Genomic DNA, 22224 nt, shown 5'->3' with positions numbered 1-22224 from the left:
ACAGAGCTACCATATAACCCAACAAATGCACTCCTGGACATATACCCAGAGAAAACTATAATTCAGAAAGATACAAGCATGCCAATGTTCACTGAAGCACTGTTTACAATAGCTTGGACGTGGAAGCAACCTAAATGTCCATCAACAAAAGAATGGATAAATCTGTACACACACACATAAACACACATACACTGGAATATTACTCAGCCATAAAAAGGAATGAAATTATGCCATCTGCAGAGATGTGGATGGACCCAGAGACTGTCATGCAGTGTGAAGTCAGAAAGAGAAAAAGAAATATTATATAATATTACATATATGTGAAATCTAGAAAAATGATACAGATTTATTTGCAAAGCAGAAATAGAGACACAGATATAGGGAACAAATGTATGGATACCAAGGGGGAAGGGGTGGTGGGAGATTGGGACTGACATATATAGATAACTAATGAGAACCTACTGTATCGCATAAGGAACTCTCTACTCAGTACTCTGTGATGACCTGCATTGGAAGGAAATCCAAAAAAGAAGGGTTGTGTTATACATATAGCTGATCACTTTGCTGTACAGCAGAAATTAACACAAGATTGTAAAGCAACTATATTCCAACAAAAATAAATTTAATAATTGCAAAAAAAAAAAAAACCCATCAGTCTTATCTGGAATTAGGAATAGAAGCTGTATAGTGCACAAATCAAATTTTGGCTTATTAAAGCTCTGTTCTGTTAATTGAAATGGACTTGCTCAGTAGGTTCTGACTTTTCCTTTAGTCAAATAAAAGGTCTATAAGCTTTGATTCAGAAATGAACAAATAGTTGAAGCAAGAGCCAAGATTTTTCTCTAAAAAAAGTTCTGGGTTGCTTGAAATATTTGGGGGAAAAAAAACTCAAGAAAACTAACAAACTTCTAAACTATAAAGTTATAGACCATATTACTGTGGCCTAGAACAGTCTAAGGACATAACACATTGTCTTTTTCACATAGCATTAAAAATGACACTTAAAAAACACTACTCAGCCATGAAAAAGAATGACATAATACTATTTGCAGAAACATGGATGGACCTAGAGATTAAATACTAAGTGAAATAAGTCAAACAGAGAAAGACAAATTCCATATGCTATCACTTATATGTATAATCTAAAATATGACACAAATGAACTCGTTCAAGAACCAGAACAGACTGAGAAAACAAACTTATCATTACCAGAAGGGGAGGGAGGTGGGGAGGGGTGAATTAGGAGTTTGGGGTTGGCAGATACAAACTACTGTGTATAAATAGATAAAGATCATACTGTATAGCACAGGGAACTATATTTAGTATCCTCTACTAAACTACACAAGCTGGAATCAAGATTGCTGGGAGAAGTATCAATTATCTCAGATATGCAGATGATACCACCCTTATGGCAGAAAGTGAAGAACTAAAAAGCCTCTTGATGAAAGTGAAAGAGGAGAGTGAAAAAGTTGGCTTAAAGCTCAACATTCAGAAAACGAAGATCATGGCATCTTGTCCCATCACTTCATGGGAAATAGATGGGGAAAGAGTGGAAATGGTGTCAGACTTTATTTTTTTGGGCTCCAAGATCACTGCAGATGGTGATTGCAGCCATGAAATTAAAAGACACTGGTATAGCTGTTAGTTGGCCGAAGGAAAGCAGGGCTGGGACTGGGGAACTTGTCAGCTTATGTTCTTTCTCCTCCTCGTTTCAGCAGCTCCGTTTCCTTCTGCTAGGCCTTCTTGCCCAGGTGGTGAAGCGCTTTGGCTGAGATGGGTGACAACGATGAGCACAAAGAACTGAAGCAGAAGTTAAACTTTTCCTGTTGTGAAGAGGATCATGAGAACAAGGGGCAGAAGGAAGCACAGGAAAGCGAGGAGGCCCAGAGTCAAACCCCAGAGAGGCCTAGAGGTCAGGATTCAGAGGCAAAGCTCACACCTCCCAGGATGCCCCTTAGTAATGAATGTGACCTCAGCGCACTTCGGGAAAGAGACCAAGCTAGTCCAGGTCAGGGTCTCGGGACTCCAGTGGCACACTCCCTGGCACGCCCTGAAACACCACCAGCCCCACCAGACAAGAGCAGGCTGTCACACTGCGAGAGCCCCTTCACTCCCAAAGGCCAGGTGAGCCAGTCAATGATTTCTTCAACAGGGAAGCCTCTCCCCTGAAGCTCTAAGCATCTGAAGCTCACACCCGGCCCCTTCATCAATGAGATGACCTCAATGGCTCTGGTCAACATTAACCCCTTCACTCCGGAGTCCTATAGAAAACAATTCCTTAAATCCAATGGCAAGAGGAAAACCCGAGGCGATCTGGAGGAATCCAGTCCAGGGGAAGGCAAGGGAGAACAAGGGCTGCCTGCTAAGAGATGTGTTTTACGAGAAACCAACATGGCTTCCCGCTATGAAAAAGAATTCTTGGAGGTAGAAAAAATTGGGGTCGGGGACTTTGGTACAGTCTACAAGTGCATTAAGAGGCTGGATGGATGTGTTTATGCAATAAAATGCTCGACGAAACCTTTAGGAGGATTATCAGATGAGACTCTGGCTATGCATGAAGTTTATGCCCATGCGGTGCTGGGACACCACCCGCATGTGGTTCGTTACTACTCTGCGTGGGCAGAAGATGACTACATGATCATTCAAAATGAGTACTGCAATGGTGGGAGCTTGCAGGCTGCAGTAACTGAAAACGCAAAGTCTGGCAATCATTTCCCAGAGCCCAGACTCAAGGACATCCTTCTACAGATTTCCCTCGGGCTCAAATACATCCACAGCTCCGGCATGGTGCACCTGGACATCAAGCCCAGTTAACATCTTCACTTGTCATAAGATGGAAAGCGACTCTCCCGTAGTCCCGGAAGAGGCTGAAAATGAAGCTGATTGGTTTCTCTCTGCTGATGTGATGTATAAAATTGGTGACTTGGGTCATGTGACATCAATAAGCAATCCCAAAGTGGAAGAGGGGGACAGTCGCTTCCTGGCTAATGAGATTTTGCAAGAGAATTATCAGCACCTCCCCAAAGCAGACACGTTTGCCTTGGGCTTGACCATCGCTGTGGCTGCAGGAGCACAGTCGTTGCCCACCAACGGCACCGAGTGGCATCACATCCGTGAGGGGAACCTTCCAGACATTCCTCAGGAGCTCTCCAAGGAATTGCACCAACTACTCAAGAACATGGTCCACCCTGATCCAGCAGAGAGACCGTCTGCAGCAGCTCTGGCCAAGAGTCGAGTCCTCTGTCCCTCCCTGGGGAAAACAGAAGAACTTCAGCACCAGCTGAACTTGGAAAAGTTCAAGACAGCCACACTGGAAAGGGAACTGAAAGAAGCCCAGCAGGCCCAGTACCCCAAGGATGGCCGCAGTGTCCCTGGGGTCTTTGAGACCCCCACCAGGTCAAGGAGTGCCAAACGTCTGGTAGGAGGAAAGAGTGCCAAGTCTTCAAGCTTCACCTCGGGGCACATTTCCCCATAAGAACGTCTCTCCCATCAACTTACTCTCTATCCTCAAAACAGATACTGGCTGTGTCAACCTTTCTCATGCAAAGGGAGGAACTAACAGACTTGGGCGGCTGAAGATTTCAAGAGCCACCCTAATTTAGCATTTTCAGCCAAGATCCTACAGCCACCAAGGCTTCCTAGCAGCATTGGTGGCAGGCACTACCATTAGCAGCCATTTTTCTTCTCTTGTTAAGTTCCTACCACCACCTGTCAATAGCTCAGTGACTTCTCAGATTTGCTGATGCACAACGGGAAAGCATGGGCCTTTGAACTGAAAGCAGCCGCCCCCCACTCCCCCCCAGCCCCTGCAGCCTGTGGACTACGAGGCTGCCTACCTACCTGCCTACCAACCAAGAATCCCAGGGACTCTTCTGGCACACAGAAAGAAAGTCAATTTTGTTTTGAGTTGAGGTAGCATTTTTATAAGAAAGTATGCCTGGATTTCAACAACACTTCCCAGGCTAGATGATTTTATTCCTCAAAAAATTCTCAGTTGCTTTGAGTGAGTGATTTTCCTACTGTATTCTCTGAATGGATGAATGGAGACAATCCCTTTCTCTGATACTGTTTTTACAAATTAAATGACTTCACTATGTGAGGCAGGTAGAAATAAGACTCTATGTGACTTGAAATTCCTGAACTGGCTATTAACTTTTGAAAAAAAAAAAAAAAAACACTGGCTAGAGGGTTTGAGGGAAATCTGATGTGGTTTGTTGTCCCCCAATCTATTTGCTTTGACTCTCTTGTAACTGTTATAACGGGTTTTGATTTTTGAGTGTTACTAATTTCTCCTGGATTTTATGGAAAGTTGGCTTTGCTTCCTGTGATTTTATCCTATTTTATCCAAGTCCTTTACTCTGTATATATATTCAAAGGAATAGAATGTTTGTAAATAAAGTTTTTTTTTTAATGTTGAAAAAAAAAAAAAAGACACTTACTCCCTGGAAGGAAAGTTATGACCAACCTAGATAGCATATTCAAAAGCAGAGACATTACGTTGCCGACGAAGGTCCGTCTAATCAAGGCTATGGTTTTTCCTGTGGTCAGGTATGAATGTGAGAGTTGGGCTGTGAAGAAAGCTGAGTGCCGAAGAATTGATGCTTTTGAACTGTGGTGTTGGAGAAGACTCTTGAGAGTCCCTTGGACTGGAAGGAGATCCACCCAGTCCATCCTAAAGGAGATGAGTCCTGGGTGTTCATTGGAAGGACTGATGCTAAAGCTGAAACTCCAGTACTTTGGCCACCTCATGCAAAGAGTTGACTCATTGGAAAAGACTCTGATGCTGGGAGGGATTGGAGGCAGGAAGAGAAGGGGACGACAGAGGATGAGATGGTTGGATGGCATCACCGTCTCGTTGGACATGAGTTTGAATGAACTCTGGGAGTTGGTGATGGACAGGGAGGCCTGGTGTGCTGTGATTCATGGGGTTGAAAAGAGTCGGACACAACTGAGCAACTGAACTGAACTGAACTGAACTAAACTACAATGAAAAGTAATGTGAAAAAGAATATATATATACATGCATTACATTACTGTATAAGAAACTAGCACAACATTGTAAATCAATTATACTTCAATTAAAAAATAACCATTAAACATCTAAATTTTTGAAATAGAATCATATAATATCTGTGATCAGACTACAATGGAATTAAACTAGAAATCAGTAACAGAAAGATAACCAGAATATTCCAAAATATGTAGAGACTAAACACATTTTTAAATAATACATAGTCAAAGAATCAACTGCAAAAGATTTTAAAATATTTTGAACTAAATAAAAATGGGGATGTAATTTACCAAAATTTGTGATATGCAGTAAAAGCAGTACTTAAGAAGGAAAATCACAGCACTTAATACATATATCAGAAAATAAGAAAGATCTAAAATAAAAAACCTAGGTTTCCACCTTAGAAACCGATAAAAACAACAGCAAATTAAATACAAAATATGCAGAAGAAAAGAATGAAAAAAGAGACATCACTACAAATCCCATGTACATTGTAAAGATAATAAAGGAACACTGAAAAATTATTTGCTTAAAAATTACATAGCCTAAATAATCACCAATTCCTTGAGAGGCACAATCTTCCAAAATTCACAGAAGAAACAGATGATCCAACCACTCTGGAAGACGTTTTGGTCTGAGACAAAACTATATTCTTATTGTAAGATCCAGCAATCACATTACTTGGTATTTACACAAAGGAGTTGGAAACACAGATCCACACAAACACCTACACACGATATTTATAGTGACTTTATTAATAGTTGCCAATACTTGGAAGCAACTCAGATACTTATCAATAGATGAATGGATAAACTGTGGCATCCAGACAGTAGCATATTATTCAGTGCTAAAAAGAAATGAGCTATTATATGCATGAAAACACACAGAAAAACCTTAAATGCATATTAGTAAATGAAAGAAATCTATCTGAAAAGGCTATCTATTGCATGATCTCAACTATAGGACAATGTCGAAAAGGTGAAAGTATGGAGTAAAAGATCAGTGGTTGCCATTGTTTTGGGAGAGGAATGAAGAGGAGGAACATGCAAGATTTTTAGGGCAGTTAAAATACTCTGTCCTTCAACTCAATTTTGCTGTGACCCTAATGCCATCCTAAAAAATCCAAAGTCTTAAGAATGATCCCTGCTATGGTTATTTTGAATTTTTGAACCTAACTGAATTTTTGTTGTTCGGAGTGTATCTTTAGTTAGTATCCAATCGACTAGTTTATTCCAAGATCACCATCAGAAGATCTTGTCCCCAAAGTCACCACAGCTACCTAAAAGCCATGCTACTTTGGAAAATCACTCTAAAATAAGTGCATTAATAACTCCAAAGTGAGCATATTAAAAACAACCACACAGAATTATGAATGTTAAATTACTTAACTTGTATAAAGAGACCTGGATATTATTAACTCTGTCACCCTTTCTACTGCCATCCTTCTTTTCTACTAAGTTTCCACTTAGTTCTAACACTATAAGTTTATCCTGGAATCAGAGTGGCTTCATATTTTACTTTTTCACCAAAATTCCAGTATGTCTGAACAAAAAGCCCTGCAAATTCCTGCAGCTTGCAAAGAAATCTTCTTCTGAAGTGTTAAGAATTTCTTAACATCTGATGAGAGCTTTCAAGATTTATTTTTTACAATATCACATTCTCCAGATAACACTGGATGATTTTCTGGTCACACCATAATTGAACACATTTTTCCCTTTTATTGATTCATCTCCCATCACTATTAGCTAATTTTATCCTAGGACTTGGCTAATCACGTCTTTTCTGAATAGACCAGTTATTAGGATTGAATGTATGGAAATACTGTGGCAAATCATTTGCAACAGCTGGAAAATTCCAGAAACTTCTAGGTATTTTGATTGTTCAAAGTTGCTTCTAGTCTAAGTTGCCTAAAACTTATTGGGGCACTTTATGATACATTTGAAAAAGAAAATTCAGAAAGTCTACTTCTTAGACATTGCTGCTGCTGCTGCTGCTGCTAAGTCGCTTCAGTCATGTCCGACTCTGTGCGACCCCATAGACGGCAGCCTACCAGGCTCCCCTGTCAAGGTTATTTTTCAAATCTAGCTCAGAGGTGGTAATTAATTTCTGGAAGACACATACTAAGGACTAATTTCAGGCCAGGATCAACAAACACACAAAATTTTCTCCAAGGAAAACATGATGCCCTGACTCAGAAAATTATATAGACTTTCTTTAATTAGTCAATGAAATACAGTGGGTCATTACAAAGGGAGAAATCATAAAAAATGAATTACTACAAATACAAATTATCTAAAAACTATCTATAAATTTACTTTTAAGTTATCACCATTCTGACACATAAATACATCACAGAAATTTAGTGTCCTATATATATTCAATTTAGAGATTAGCAGATATGTTTAACAATAGGGAGTATTTACTGAATGGAGTAATTTCATTCTGTTACTTCCTTCTAGTTATCTCTCAGCTACCAGTGTGATAAAGAATATGATGAACAACTTCTTCAATTCTGCATGATCTAGCCAGAGAGACACTTTGCCTTGGCAAAGCAAGTACAGTGGAGTCAAATCAAATTTGCACTTAGCCTACAAATTGTAGTTTATGGCATCAGGAAAATTTAGAAAAAAATAAACAGTTCAATACAACATCCTTCTTAATAAATGAGTGCCTCAGATTAGTGAAGCAATACCTGTGAAGAGTTAAAGTAGGTTGTGACAGCTGTGGGACAAATACATGAATGATATTAAGGGTTTCCTGTCACCTGAAAAAAATAAAACATTGTTAAATGGCCAAATCAGTGCATGACATGTTCACTGACAGTTTCAATGAAGGAATTAATCAATGGCCATAGATATACACATATTAATGAAAAATTAAATTATAAATAACATAATCAACATAATAATTTTGAGATTAATTTTTGCTAAACAATTTTTATTATACTAATTTTGGAATATATAAGATACAAGAATCCCATTCAATAAATAACCCATGGGAAGAGACACAGGTGCAACACATCAAGTCAGCCAGACAGCTGGTCTCAGTGTGGGAAGAAAACCCTGATCTTCCAATACAGAACCACTTATGGGAAGGCAATCTACATGTCCTAAGGTTAGACAGCACAAGACAAAGTCTTCGTTGAAAATAGTTCTACTACAGGGCCTGGACAGAAATGTAGATTCTACGTGTTTCAGATACTTGTATAACCAAAATCTTTAATTAAAAAAAGAATGCCGTGGGACTTCCCTGGTGGTTCAGTGTTTAAGAATTTTCCCTCCAATGCAGGGGACACAGGTTCAACTCCTGGTCCAGGAACTAAGATCCCACATGACGCAGGGCAACTGAGCCCACATGCACCACAACTACTGAAGCCCGTGCTCCCTAGAGCCCATGTTCTGCAACAAGAGAAGTTTCCACAATGAGAAGCCCAAGCCCCTGCTCACCACAACTACAGAGAGTCTGCTCACAGCAACAAAGACCCAGAACAGCCACCTGCCCGCCCGCAAAATGTCAAAGATGGGAGAGGTCTGGATGTGATGTGTGATGGACAAAAGTAGCCTGTTAAATTGGTCCTTCAGGTGTGGTAATGAAGCTGACTTTGGTAGTCTCTATTTCAAATGGCAGGGAGTGGCTATTTGTCATCTCTCTCACTTAGGAGTGAATTTGAGGTCTATAAGCAGTTGTTTTCACAGTGCTGTGGTCAACTAATTGCTTGGTACTCTGGAAGCTAATAACTTGCAGGTCTAATGTAGGTACTCCCTGGTATGGGTTCGAGGGCACCTCCCATCATCCCTTTTTCCTGCCAGAGACAGGAACTATTTTACAATCAAGCATCACTCTCTTCTGGTGATCCAGGTAGTTTAAGGTTGGTGATAGAAACGAGTAGGCACAAGTGTTGATTAGCTACACTGAGCCCCATTTCTCTTCTATTAAGGCCGACCTCTAAAGAAAAACTGATTTTTCTTCTGATTTATAGGAGTGACTTTTCTGAAAAAAAAAAAAAAACTAGCATAGCTTAAATTAAAATCTATCAATATTAAATCAATAAAGTTCAGGCTCATTACACTTTTTATAACTAATAAGAACACAGAGATACAAACCTTGAATTTTCTTCTCACTTCTGCTACTTTCTGTTCTAACTCCTCTGTTTTAAATTTGGTTAGGTGAAAAACAGCACCGATGTTATAAGCTTCCTTGTATAGTTGTTTAAGAAACTCTTCATTTTTTGACCTCATTTTCAAAAGAGATTGGATTTCGGACTCAAGCTCTGATTTTTTCCTTATACTGTAAAAAAAAAAAAAAAGCATAAATATTGATGTGATTATTCCAAAAGAGGATCTATTGAGGCAAATATATTTAATAATGATAAAAGGGAATAAAATCGCATTTTATGTTGCCAAAAATACGAAACAACCATACACTTAATCTAAACTAAGAGAAAAATACATTCCAAAATTCCATTTCTTTTTCTGCTTCTCCTGATGGCTACTTCTAAGTGTTAAGCTGTGCTCAATATCATGAGAAAAAGCATATTAATAAGAAAGGCTTGGCAAACCAAGATGCTCAAATTTCAGAGCACTGATTTTCCTTCTATAGCCACCCATCCTTTCTAATCCTACATAACATTGCTACTAAGAATAATAAAATAGAAGAAAAATTCAGCCCATGAAAAAGAGAAACAACAAAACTCAACAAAAGAAAACAACTAAAACTCTCAAAAAGAAAACCAATAGCTAAGGGAAAAGAGTTGGTAGGGAAAAAAAAGAAGGTAAGACTGTAAGATTCTCAAAGACACAGAGAAATACAAGATTCTATGGCACACTAGCTGTCCATATTAGCTCTCCACACTAGTTGTCCACAGACTGGTTGTCCACTAGGTTCTATGGCAGTTACTGCCCACACTGGGTACTGTCTTTGTTCCAAATATAAATCACTGAGGCATACAAAATAAGAAAATACAAAAAGTATATATAGTTACACTCACAAATGAGCTAACCATGTTTGTAGAATAGAAATGGAACTGGAAAGCAAAGCAGCAGTTAGGGCGTTAAGGATAGTCACTACAAAGGAAAACAAAAAATGTAACTATGTGAGGTCATTGATGTGTGTTAATTATTTCTCAAAGGATATGTATGTCAAATCATTACATTTCATGCTTTTAATGTATACAATTTTGTCATCTGTACCTCAGTAACACTGAAAAACATTTAAATAAAATGATAGGAGGTGTATGCAACAAAATTTTATGTGAAAAATTTCCAGTACTGAAAACCAGGATGGGTCATAAAATTGAAAAGTCCCATTTAGTACTAAACTGGATATATTAGACACCTAGAAACACACACCCCTGTAGATGTGCAACAGTGAAATTTCAGAACTCTGAAAATAGGAAGAGAAAATTCTAAACTTGCCAGAGAGAAAAAAACAGATTATCTACAAAGAAATGACATCCAAATATCATCAGATGTCTTATCAAGCAAAACTAAATGAAATACAGGTAAGCTCAGATTTAATGTAAAACATGATGATTATAATTAATAGTAAAAACAATACTGTATCAAATACAGGAAATTTGCTAAGACTGTATATCTCAAGTGCCAGTATTTTGGTCTGGATAATTCCAGAGACTATATAGTCCATGGGGTTGCAAAGAGGCGGACACAACTGACCTTCACTTTCACACTACATGCATACACACAAAAGGTAACTGCATGAGATGATGTCTTAATTAGCTTGATTGGCATCATCATTTTACTATGTACATTCAAATCATCATGATATATACCTTACATATGTACAATAGTTTAAAGATTAAATGAAAGAATAAAATGAATAATACTTTCAAACTAATGAGAAAAAATGACTTCAGATCTAGAATATGATACCTTGAGAAAATCCTTGTTTGAATGAATATGGATTGAATAGAAAATGAGGTGTGAGTTTATGGAAACAGCATTGTCTATTTAAATAAGATTTTTCTCACAAAGAATGGAAGGGCATTTTGGGGATGCAGTGCTCTGCTTTACCTTGTGTTTGCTTCTTCTAAGCTGAGAAATATTATACAATGTTAATAAAGTATTAAAATCGAGAAAAATAACAATGATTCATGGAAAAGAGGAAAAAATTGTGTCAAACCTCTGAGTGTATTAAGCGAGAACAGCGTCCATGCGGCAAGTGCATGGGTAGTGAGCACTCCTATACAGAAGCTGCTGCTGCTAAGTCGCTTCAGTCGTATCCGACTCTGTGTGACCCCACAGACGGCAGCCCACCAGGCTCCCTTGTCCCTGGGATTCTCCAGGCAAGAACACTGGAGTGGGTTGCCATTTCCTTCTCTAATGGATGAAAGTGAAAAGTCAAAGTGAAGTCGCTCAGTCGTGTCTGACTCCTTGAGACCCCATGGACTGCAGCCTACCAGGCTCCTCTGTCCATGGGATTTTCCAGCAAGAGTACTGGAATGGGGTGCCATTGCCTTTTCTGCCTATACAGAAGAGTCTTCCATTATTGTATCAGAATGTGTGAAGACAGATGCAAATAGGTTGGTAAGAGAAAAGGTAATTCCCATTTAATTGCATGTATGTTCTTTATGAATTACAATGGGGGATTATTAGCTTAAAATGAGGGTGATGTGCATATTAGGATTGAGGCAAATGAGAGAGTATCAAACAGTTGTCAGAAAAACTGAAGTGTCTAGAAATTTCTTGGCATGTTAAATACTGCTTGACACTTATAGCCATAGAATTTAAGTTTTACTCAAGGGCAAATGTATTCCAATGTTCAGTTCAGTTCAGTTCAGTCGCTCAGTCGTGTCCGACTCTTTGCGACCTCATGTATTGCAGCATGCCAGGCCTCCCTGTCCATCACCAACTCCCAGAGTTCACTCAGACTCACGTTCATCGAGTTGGTGATGCCATCCAGCCATCTCATCCTCAGTCGTCCCCTTCTCCTCCTGCCCCCAATCCCTCCCAGCATCAGAGTCTTTCCCAATGAGTCAACTCTCGCATGAGGTGCCAAAGTACTGGAATTTCAGTTTTAGCATCAGTCCTTCCAAAGAAATCCCAGGGTTGATCTCCTTCAGAATGGACTGGTTGGATCTCCTTGCAGTCCAAGGGACTTAATGAAGCTTAAATATGAAGGCCTCTAACTGACCCCTAGCCCTTAAAAAGTCCTTTGAGTGCCCCTAATGGTATTTTTACATGGTCATATGTTTTTGTTAAGTTTGCAAAAATGAGATAGTTTAACCACAATTTATTAAGACTGTTTTCTCTATTTTTCTTTTTCTAATATAATTTATCTTCTATCAAGCAACATTAAAATGGCTATGGGCACTCTGTATTATAATTTTATGCTCCTTCTTTCCTAAAGAGGCTTCGCCTTCTATAACCTTTGAAAGTGAAAGTGAAGTTGCTCAGTCATGTCCAACTCTTTGCAACCCCATGGACTGTAGCCTAATAGGCTCCTCCATACGTGAGATTGTCCAGGCAGGACTACTGGAGTGGGTTGTCATTTTCTTCTCCTGTATAACCTTTTAGGGTCCACCAAACCAGTATCCACCCATGATGACAGTAATTAGCACAGTTGTGTTTTCTTAGCCACAATCAACTGTTAGGATCTTGGTTTAGTCCAAAGATATACTTTCAGGTCATAAAAACAAAGTTTTGGAAGTTATTTTAAATGAATGCTTATTTTGATTATAAATAGGTTGTATAAAAAAGGAAGGAAGAGAAGAAGGGGATATACAAATACACTAGGGATGAGAGACTAATCATCATAAAGGGTTATATAATTGCTGCAGCAACAGTAGTACGAGAGGAAGTAAGCTAGAGAGAGAGGTTCTGCTTGTCAGGGAGTGGATTTTTAAAATCAAGATCAGTAGGTAACTCCAGTGTTGGAAATGACAAGATGGTTCATGTGAGGTAGAAGACAAGATGGTTAGGAATCTGGACGTCTAAGAACTGAGAATCCAATTCTAATATGTACTTTAATAGAGACCAAATTCAGATTTTGATTGCTTCTGAAGAGGGAGAGAACAGAAACAGGAAGGGTTATTTACTTGCAAGATTTCAATCCCTTTAAAAAAAACTAAAGTAGGCTAATGCATCTCTGAGTAGTTAATTTTGAATAGGGCATATACCATTTTCTCTGTTAATATCTGAAAACTTAAAAAAAAGAGAAAAACCAAAATAGTTTAAGCATTTTCATTCAAAAGTTTGCTGCTAAATGCTGAAAAAAATTACATTCTATATCTATACTCCTAAGAAGTAACTCAGATTAATAGGCTGATAAAATACAGCTACACGAGTATGAAAAACATAGTACCCTGTGAATTCATTCTAAGTATTCCAGGCTATTCAACAACTTCAATCATATTCTAACTGCTATCTCTGCAAATAAATTACGATCCTGTTAACTCTTGATAAACATATTTCATAAAATATATCAGTCTGTCTTTATAGTGTTCATTAGCCTTTTTGCTCATTTCCCTCAATGATCAATCCCATCTTTGGATCACTGCCGTTACAGAGGCATTTTCTTGCTTGAGGTATGGTAGAGCATTAGAAGTAGGTATTTAGAATATTTTACAGAGCTTAAATGTAAGAAAATGGCTATATAGAAATTCATACCACACAGTTAACTTCAGCAAACTAAATCCCAACGAATCAACTTCAAGTCATCTTAAGCAAGTTCATTTCCTTGACATACGTTGCTGAAGCCTGTCTATCATGTGAATAAGCAATCAAGTAAAATTATTTGCTCACATCAAAAGACCCAAATACAAAGGGTCCATTGTAAATGGATGCTGGTTTATTTGAAAGACAAAATTATTTAACTATGCACTGCTACTCCAAGGTAAGTAATCATATACCATCATCATCACCAAAAGGTCTTGCAGGTATTTGTTATACACAGAGTACTGAACAAAGTTTGTTGAAAATTGCATCTATCTTTTAATATTTCCTTTTAAAAATGGACTATATAGGAACAACAGATAATATACTTAATTAATTATTTAATTAATATCTTCATGTTAGCATAGGTGCATAGTAGAACAAGTTCATGTACTGCTCAGCTTCAATAAGTGGTAGTCTGGAAAGCAGTTTTAGAGAGGTGTTAGAAACTTCAAAGTATTAGAGCCAATCTTCTCCTATAAATCTATTTAACATTTGTAAACAGCAATGATGCTAAGAAATATTTCTAAACAAAAAAATCATATACATTTAAAATAAGGCATAAAGATAAAACCCCCAAATTAGAGTAATTCTCGCAAAAATTAAGGTTCACCCATATAATAGACTTTTGTATAGATATTTAGATATTTAAATGATGTATTTGAAATCTGTATAACAATATGACAAAAATTCAACTATACCATGATGAGGATAAAATAAGAACACACAGTTTCATCAAGAAAGAAATAGCAATACATTAACAGTGATTACTTCTATTGACATGATTTTAGGTTTTCAGTCTGTTTTTGTACATTTCACATTTTCTTTTCTGCACTAAATATGCATTACAATCAAGCTGCTAAAAAGATCATACAAGATGCTTTCACTCTGAATGCCCTGAAAATTTGATAAAATGGAGCTTTGAATATCACAGTTGAGGAAATTTTTTAAAAAAAGTCTTGGGCATATTCAAGGAAACAAACTGAAAAGGAGAACCACTCTCAAAAATATAAAGATGCAAATGATTAATAACTTCTCCCTAGGACTCAAAGATTTCCCACAGAAGGTTTCCAAAAGAAAATGGACAACTCACATTAAAGACAGCCAAGAACACAAGGGTAAGAGACAGCAAAAGCATCAGCTAGAAGAATAAGAGACAGAAGCAAGTAACAAAATTACACATATTTATATTATCAGACATAGATTATAAAATAACTACTCATATTATGTTTAAGAAGCAAAAGATAAGCTTTAAATATCTGCAAAAAACAGAATCATAAAGTGACTTAGAAGACTTAGAAGTAAAGCAAATGAAATTTGGAAATGAGTAATTATTTTTGCATCTACCTGTCTTAGTGAGAGACTTGCAAAATAAGAGTATCCTAAGAACTTCTGTGACATATGAACCGCTGATTTAGGTGATCACATTTTGCCTTGGTCCTTTGTTTTCTCTTCTTTTGGAACATTACTTAGATACATGGCAGATATGATCTTATCTGCATATCTTTCAATTTCTCTTTCATTCTGCAAACCTTTTACCACTTCTCTCTTCAACATTGCTTCTTCTCAATCTGCTGCTAAAATCACTGATTTAAGTTTCAGATACAAATTTGAGGAAAGAAATTACTGACATCTTAAAGTATTATATGAACCAGCATAATGTATACTATGGAAATTCTTCTCTATGACCATGGTTACATTCCCACTTCCTGTACTAGCGTCCCCAGTGTTCATTATCTCACTTTTTAAGATTAGACTTCCGGCCTGGTTAACATTGGACTTGCCCATATAACTTGTTTTGGTCAATGGAATATGGACAGAAGTAAAATTTTTCATCTTTTACGGAAGCTATAGAGCCACTGAGTGATCTCACTAATGCACTTGTGCTACCAAAGCAACATGCCCTAGAAAGATCTGATCCTTCTGGATCTGAGAAGCAGAAATAACATGAAGCACACACAAGCAGACACAGCTCAGCTTCAGTATGAATGACAAATAGACCTTTATACTTGTATACCACTGGGCTTCCCAGGTGGCGCTAGTGGTAAAGAACACACCTGCCAATGCAGGAGACATAAGAGACGTGGGTTTGATCCCTGAGTCAGGAAGATCCCCTGGAGAAGGGCATGGCAACCCACTCCAGTATTCTAGCTTGGAGAATCCCATGGGCAGAGGAGCCTAGCAGCATACAGTCCATAGGGTCACACAGAGTCGGACATTACAAATGATTTAACATGCACACACCACTAAGACTTGGCGGATGGTCATTACTGCTGGATAATCTAATGAAGTTAACACTCACACTCTTTTCCTTTTCTCCAGAGCTGTCTTGTGATTAGCTTACCAACTCTTTAGACTTTTCTTCTCCCCTGGTTCTCTTTTTTAATAAAGTATTCAGCTACAATTTTAGGTTATCCTTTTGCTTTCTTTTAAAATAGTGTGTTTAACATACAGATGAATTTTACTAATGGTTTCATTCTATCATCCAAAGATAAAATAAGCACAAAGAAATTGTATCAAACTTCATATACAACTGCCCAGTATCATCATCACCTCTCTCCATTCTTTCCGCTTCCCCTCCTTTCAATAATTAATAATGGATAGCATAGTATGGGGAGAAGGCACTGGCACCCCACTCCAGTACTCTTGCCTGGAGAATCCCAGGGATGGAGGAGCCTGGTGGGCTGCAATCTATGGGGTCTCTGAGTCGGACACGACTGAGCGACTTCTCTTTTACTTTTCCTTTCATGCATTGGAGAAGGAAATGGCAACCCACTCCAGTGTTCTTGCCCGGAGAATCCCAGGGATGGGGGAGCCTGATGGGCTGCCGTCTATGGAGTCGCACAGAGTCAGACATGACTGAAGCGACTTAGCAGCAGCAGCAGCAGCATAGTATGGGTCAGGAACTATGCTTGATGATGAAGATTTAGTGATGAAGAAAAGACGGCCATGGCTTATGTCTTCCCATTTGTTAAGGAAGATGGACATCAGTCAAATATTTACACACAAAAAACCTGCAAATCTGACAAGTGATGTGAAGGAGAAGAGAAAATATGCCATCTACACACATACTAGAGGAACTGGATTTAGCCAGACAATCAATGAAAGCTTCCCAGAACTGACTCCCCAGCTGTAATCTTCAGGATAGACAGCAATTTACTAAAGTAGAAGTTAAAGGAAAAACATTTATTGAAAAGAAATTAGCATGAAAACACCTTAGAGGCTGGAGAAAAAAAGTAAAGAGGAGAAGTTGAAGTAAGAACACTATATTTGAACCAAATAATAAGGATGAACCTTGTGTTGCAGAACCAGGCATACCTGCCTACTGAGGGACCTTGTGGGATACATTAAGGTGGGACCTTTGTCCCCTCACCCTGCTAAAATCAGTGTAAGTATGGAGGAAATGGATAATATTTACATTTAAAAAATAGAAGGAAAAAATAATGCACTAACCATAATGTAGATAACGTATTAGAAAAGGGAACATAGTTACTGCAGGAAAACCAGTGTTGAAAGGGAGCTATGCTCACCACTATACTACCAATGCTACACAAAACCAGTTTTGGAAAACACCGTAAGTTCAGTTTGTACCAGAGTTCTGGTGTAGAGCGAAGCAGACAGATTAAAAATTTAGTCTTAGTTAACGTTTCCTGTTAACATGTTGACTATGAGGGCTGAAATGAAAAGAGGAATCAAGAAAATTCACAGGTTTATGAGCCAAGAAATCAGTTTAGCAGTTTCAGGGAAGAATTGAGTATTGACCGAAGGAGATCATGAGATTGATTAGACATATTTAAAAAAGTATTTTCGAGTATAAGACAATATGTTAAAAGGAAGTGATATGAATGAATGTAAAACTTCTTATAAGATCATTTTTCCACTATGTTAATTTTTCTAAAGCTATTCAGAATGATTAAAGAGCAACATTTGGAATAGAAATAGAATGTGAGCTGGTCATAAACACAAACACCATCACACCATCCACAAATGAAGGAACACAAGATGAAGTCATTTATCATATTCAACACATTAGATATGTTACATAAGAATGAAAAGCATATTGGTAGTATTACCTGTCATTGATATAACCTAGTACAGTTTCAATATCAGCACTGAGTCTTCTATTTTCTTCCACCAATTGAGAACATGCTATTGAAATATCAGAAAAATCCTTTGCAATATTAGAAAGTTCAGTATCCCATGTTGATTTCTTAAAAAAAAAAAGAATCATTTATACTTGTTTGTGTAACTCAAAAAGAAAAAAATGTGTAATAATGAAATTACTTTTAGTTGTATAAGCTAATAGTTGGGAAAACAGAATGAAGCTCTAGTGGGAAATATGAAAACATCAACTTACCGTGGCATAAAAATTATTAAGTACTTCCAAATATTCACTTTCATAAATTTTTTTCTTCCAGTGTAGTTGATCATAAAGCCTTTTCAAATCATCTAGCTAAAGAAAAAATACATACATACACAAAATAAGTTGTGGTGCTTTCCATTCTTTTGTAAAGTAAGAAATAAATTATCTTTCAAACTAGGCAATTACAGTAACTTAACTATTGATTAAAATATTATAAAATAATGCATGTTGTTTTCACTATGAAAACTGATGTGAGATTCCAAATACAATTTAGCAAGTCTAACAGTGTTAAAATGAATAATTAATCTTGATAAAATAGAACATATTTTACTTTTAAGAATTGATAAAAATTAGAAAATTTAAATTGCAAATACTGCTATCAACAAATTAAAGAAAAAAATAACATGAATATGGCCAAAATTCCACAAAAAAGCCATTTGACAAACTCACTAGTTTCCATAATTTTTCACCTAGCAAAAGGAAAACATACCCAAATATAAAGAACCAACACATAATATCAAAATAAATCATAAAATGCTAAACCCATACCCACTGAACTCAAAAATGAGGCCACAATTATCTTTTATCACTACTGTTATTAATCATGTTTTGTGAAATTTAGCTAAACCCAAGTGGATAAAGAAACCAAATATTACTAGCATAATATTGAATATGTATGTATCTCTTCAATTTTAGATGGTATGATTGAATACCTAGGAAGGTAAAATATTCTATTTAAGACCACAATAAATAAATTTGGGGAAGATAGCATAAGAGAATTAATAGTGTTTACCTACAAAGGTAGTAATATGTTAAAAGCACTATGACAATATTTTAAAACTTTTGTCAAAAACATAATATTTGGAAATAAATTCAACACAAAAGGGAGGACCTATAATACAGCAAACAAAAATTCTTATTTAAAAGCTTGTTGTTATTGTTTAGTCACTACATCATGTCAAGAAAAAATATTTCATAGAAACGTTTAATATACTGTCAGTTATCCCAACATTAATATAAATAAAATAAAAAGGAGTATTTCCTTTGAAACTACATAGAATGAAATTCATATGGAAGAAATGTATGTGAAGCTAGAGAAGAGGTATCTGAAAAATAAGAATAATATTTGAAACTTGCTACCAGATATTAAAACATCTTATAATACCACTATATTAAAGGAGTATTTATTTTTGGCATTGCAATAAAGAAAGAAGGAAAAACTAGAGCCTCACAATCTGAATTCATTTTTTAAAGTATTTGAATTCAGTGAGAAAGAAGTCATTTAATTAATGGGTTAGAATAATATAGAACTTCTGTTTAAAAGAAAAACAAAAGTGATATTTCTATTTCACATTCAACTGACTTCATAACAGACATAAATTTCAGATGGACAGAAACCTAAACACAAACACAAAACAGTACAAATTAAACAATATGATTCTATTTGCATAATCTTGGACTGAAAGAGAATGCTACCTCGGCAAACAAACCAAGATTTGTGATGTATCCAATGGCATATTTTACAAAAGTTATGTGGCAAAAGATAACATAAACAACACTGACGGAAAAGCTAAGACAGAAAATCTGAGATATAGTTAGTCCTTATGAAGGATATCGGTGGACGTGGGGATTAAAAACATCTGAAAGCCCTTCTCCATAGAGGTAATGAGAAATCTGGCTCAAAAGAAGTCAAAATTGGCTTTTTCAGAATTTTAGAAATTGAATGAAGGCTTGCAGCAAATGGGGAGCACCTATTAAGATAAACAGTTTAATCTGAGTAAGAGGTGTGAGCTTTGTGCGTTTGAGCTTGTCCTAATCCTTCCCTCCAGGTTCATAATAGCCTTGCGTGCTCAGTTTCTTTTGACTCTGCCCAACCGCATGGACTGTACCCACCAGGCTCCTCTGTGCATGGAATTTTCCAGACAAGAATACTGGAGTGGGTTGCCATTTCTGTCTCCAGGGGATCTTCCTGACCCAGGGATCGAATTCCAGTCTTCTGCATTTCATGCTTAGTAGGTGGGATTCTTTACCACTGAGTCTGAGTCTATTATATAATGCTGCTGCTAAGTCGCTTCAGTTGTGTCCAACTCTGTGCGACCCCACAGACGGCAGCTCACCAGGCTCCCCCGTCCCTGGGATACTCCAGGCAAGAACACTGGAGTGGGTTGCCATTTCTTTCTTCAATGCAAGAAAGTGAAAGTGAAGTCGCTCAGTCGTGTCCGACTCTTAGCGACCCCATGGACTGCAGCCCACCAGGCTCCTCCATCCCTGGGATTCTCCAGGCAAGAGTACTGGATTAGGGTGCCATTGCCTTCTCCATTATATAATAATAGGCTCATATTAATCTTGAATATCATATTAACCTATTAGGGAGAAATCCATCAGTTGGGAAGCCACCAAAGGGAGCCACCAGAGCATTTCACTGATCTGGAATGCTTTCAAATCCTCATTCCCACAGAATTGTCATTATCTGACCTATCTGTTAGTTTTCTTTGTGACTCCATTTGCAAGGATGTCTCTATTTTTTTTGATACAGAGCTCTCCCAGTACAAAACATCTTCCCAGAAAATTTTCTCCTAAGCCATGAATTTTTCACCCAGGAAGACATGAAATTCTAAATGAATTCACAAGGAGAGTGGAGATTTTAGAAAAGCCCATATTAGAGAAAAATGGTTGATCATCCATTTACAAATCTGAGAGCAGGCATGTGTATCTGGTGGTCTGAACTAATTCAGTGAATAATTTTGACAACTGAATGAAACTTCACCTTTAATCAACACTTTAATCCCTAATCTCTCTTGTAGAGTATTAACATATGAAATTAACACACATCTAGTTTTTCAGATAAGATAATTGAGTATCTAAAAGGTGTAAAGTAAAGGTCACAACCATAATGTGGAGGAGAAATCTGAGTCCAACACTATGATAGACTAAAACAGCATTCTACATGAATTGCCTTAAAAATTCTCAACCTCATGAGTCATCAGAGAAATGCAAATTTGAAACCACAACAGGATAAATTCAACAAAAGTCTTATAGTTAAAGATAAATAAAAGATAATATTAGATAATGATGCTAATCTGAGGCTGGACTTGTCATACACAGTGGTCTGAGTAGAAAATGTATTACTACTTGGGAAAAAACTGTAATGATCTATAAAAACTGAATATATGCATCTTTGGACAAGTAATTCTCAATATAAATGAATATATAATTTTAACATGTATTTTGAGGGACTTGGTCTGAAAAACTGCAAGGACTGAACAGCAATAAACTCGAATTGCAGGTTATGAAGAAACTGGACATCAAGTTTAATTTTCAAATTAAAGCCTGAGATATCCACTAAACATCTAGAGGGAGATTGAATTGGCAATTAGAAATACAAAGCTTATAATAAAAGACTAAGCCCTTGGAATCTCAGATGTTTGGAGTTTGGGGAGATAAAGAGATATGGGTTAAGGAAACTGAGAATAAGCTTCCAGAAAAGTAAGAAACAAGAATAGTGTGTGTTCCAAAAGCCAAGAGAAAAAAGTTTCCAGAGACAAGTGCTACATGTACATTAACTGAAGATAAGAACAATTAATTCAATTAATGGAAATATTTTCATTAAAAAGTGAGCTGTAAAAAGGGCAAAGTGAAAAGTTCTCAGAATTTTGGAAAAAAATATGAAAATATAGGTAAATCATGTAAGCCTTATCAGAAATATAAGGTATATGGCTTTTACTTGAATTAACATTGCTGCTGCTGCTGCTAAGGCGCTTCAGTTGTGTCCGACTCTGTGCGACCCCATAGACAGCAGCCCATGAGGCTCCCCCGTCCCTGGGATTCTCCAGGCAAGAACACTGGAGTGGGTTGCCATTTCCTTCTCCAATGCATGAAAGTGAAAAGTGAAAGTGAAGCCACTCAGTCGTGTCCGACTCTTAGTGACCCCATGGACTGCGGCCCACCAGGCTCCTCTGTCCATGGGATTTTCCAGGCAAAAGTACTGGAGTGGGGTGCCATTATTTTTCCATTACAATATTTTTGTTAAAATAAGGACTTATATTAATATTTAAAAGTTTTAGAGACATTTATCACAGCTTTGTTTACAATACCTAAAAACTGAAAATATCTTAAATGTCCAATAGTAAGAGTCTAAGAAACTCTCAATCATTTAAGTTGTATTTTAATATGATTTGGCA

At 37.1% G+C, this 22224-nt stretch overlaps 2 protein-coding genes across 2 annotated transcripts in view; one reads left to right on the top strand and one right to left on the bottom strand.

Annotated features, from left to right (window-relative positions):
- Nucleotides 1–22224, bottom strand: part of CCDC178 (coiled-coil domain containing 178) — a 386847-nt gene that overhangs the window by 294899 nt on the left and 69724 nt on the right. The window contains exons 10-12 of the mRNA XM_018039353.1: nucleotides 18038–18133; nucleotides 17754–17890; nucleotides 9115–9298 (exon numbers count right to left, since the gene is read on the bottom strand). Coding sequence (XP_017894842.1) covers nucleotides 9115–9298; nucleotides 17754–17890; nucleotides 18038–18133 — 417 coding nt within the window. The remainder of the gene's footprint in view (nucleotides 1–9114; nucleotides 9299–17753; nucleotides 17891–18037; nucleotides 18134–22224) is intronic.
- LOC102176379 (wee1-like protein kinase 2) lies at nucleotides 1774–3475 on the top strand. Its single transcript, XM_018039341.1, is given in 2 exon segments — nucleotides 1774–2811; nucleotides 2813–3475. Coding segments are annotated over 2 exon segments (1701 nt in total).

The sequence above is a fragment of the Capra hircus genome, chromosome 24, assembly GCF_001704415.2.
Source record: "Capra hircus breed San Clemente chromosome 24, ASM170441v1, whole genome shotgun sequence".
Taxonomy (NCBI): domain Eukaryota; kingdom Metazoa; phylum Chordata; class Mammalia; order Artiodactyla; family Bovidae; genus Capra; species Capra hircus.
Note: the sequence above shows the minus strand (reverse complement) of the source record. Positions and strands in the feature narration are given on the sequence as shown.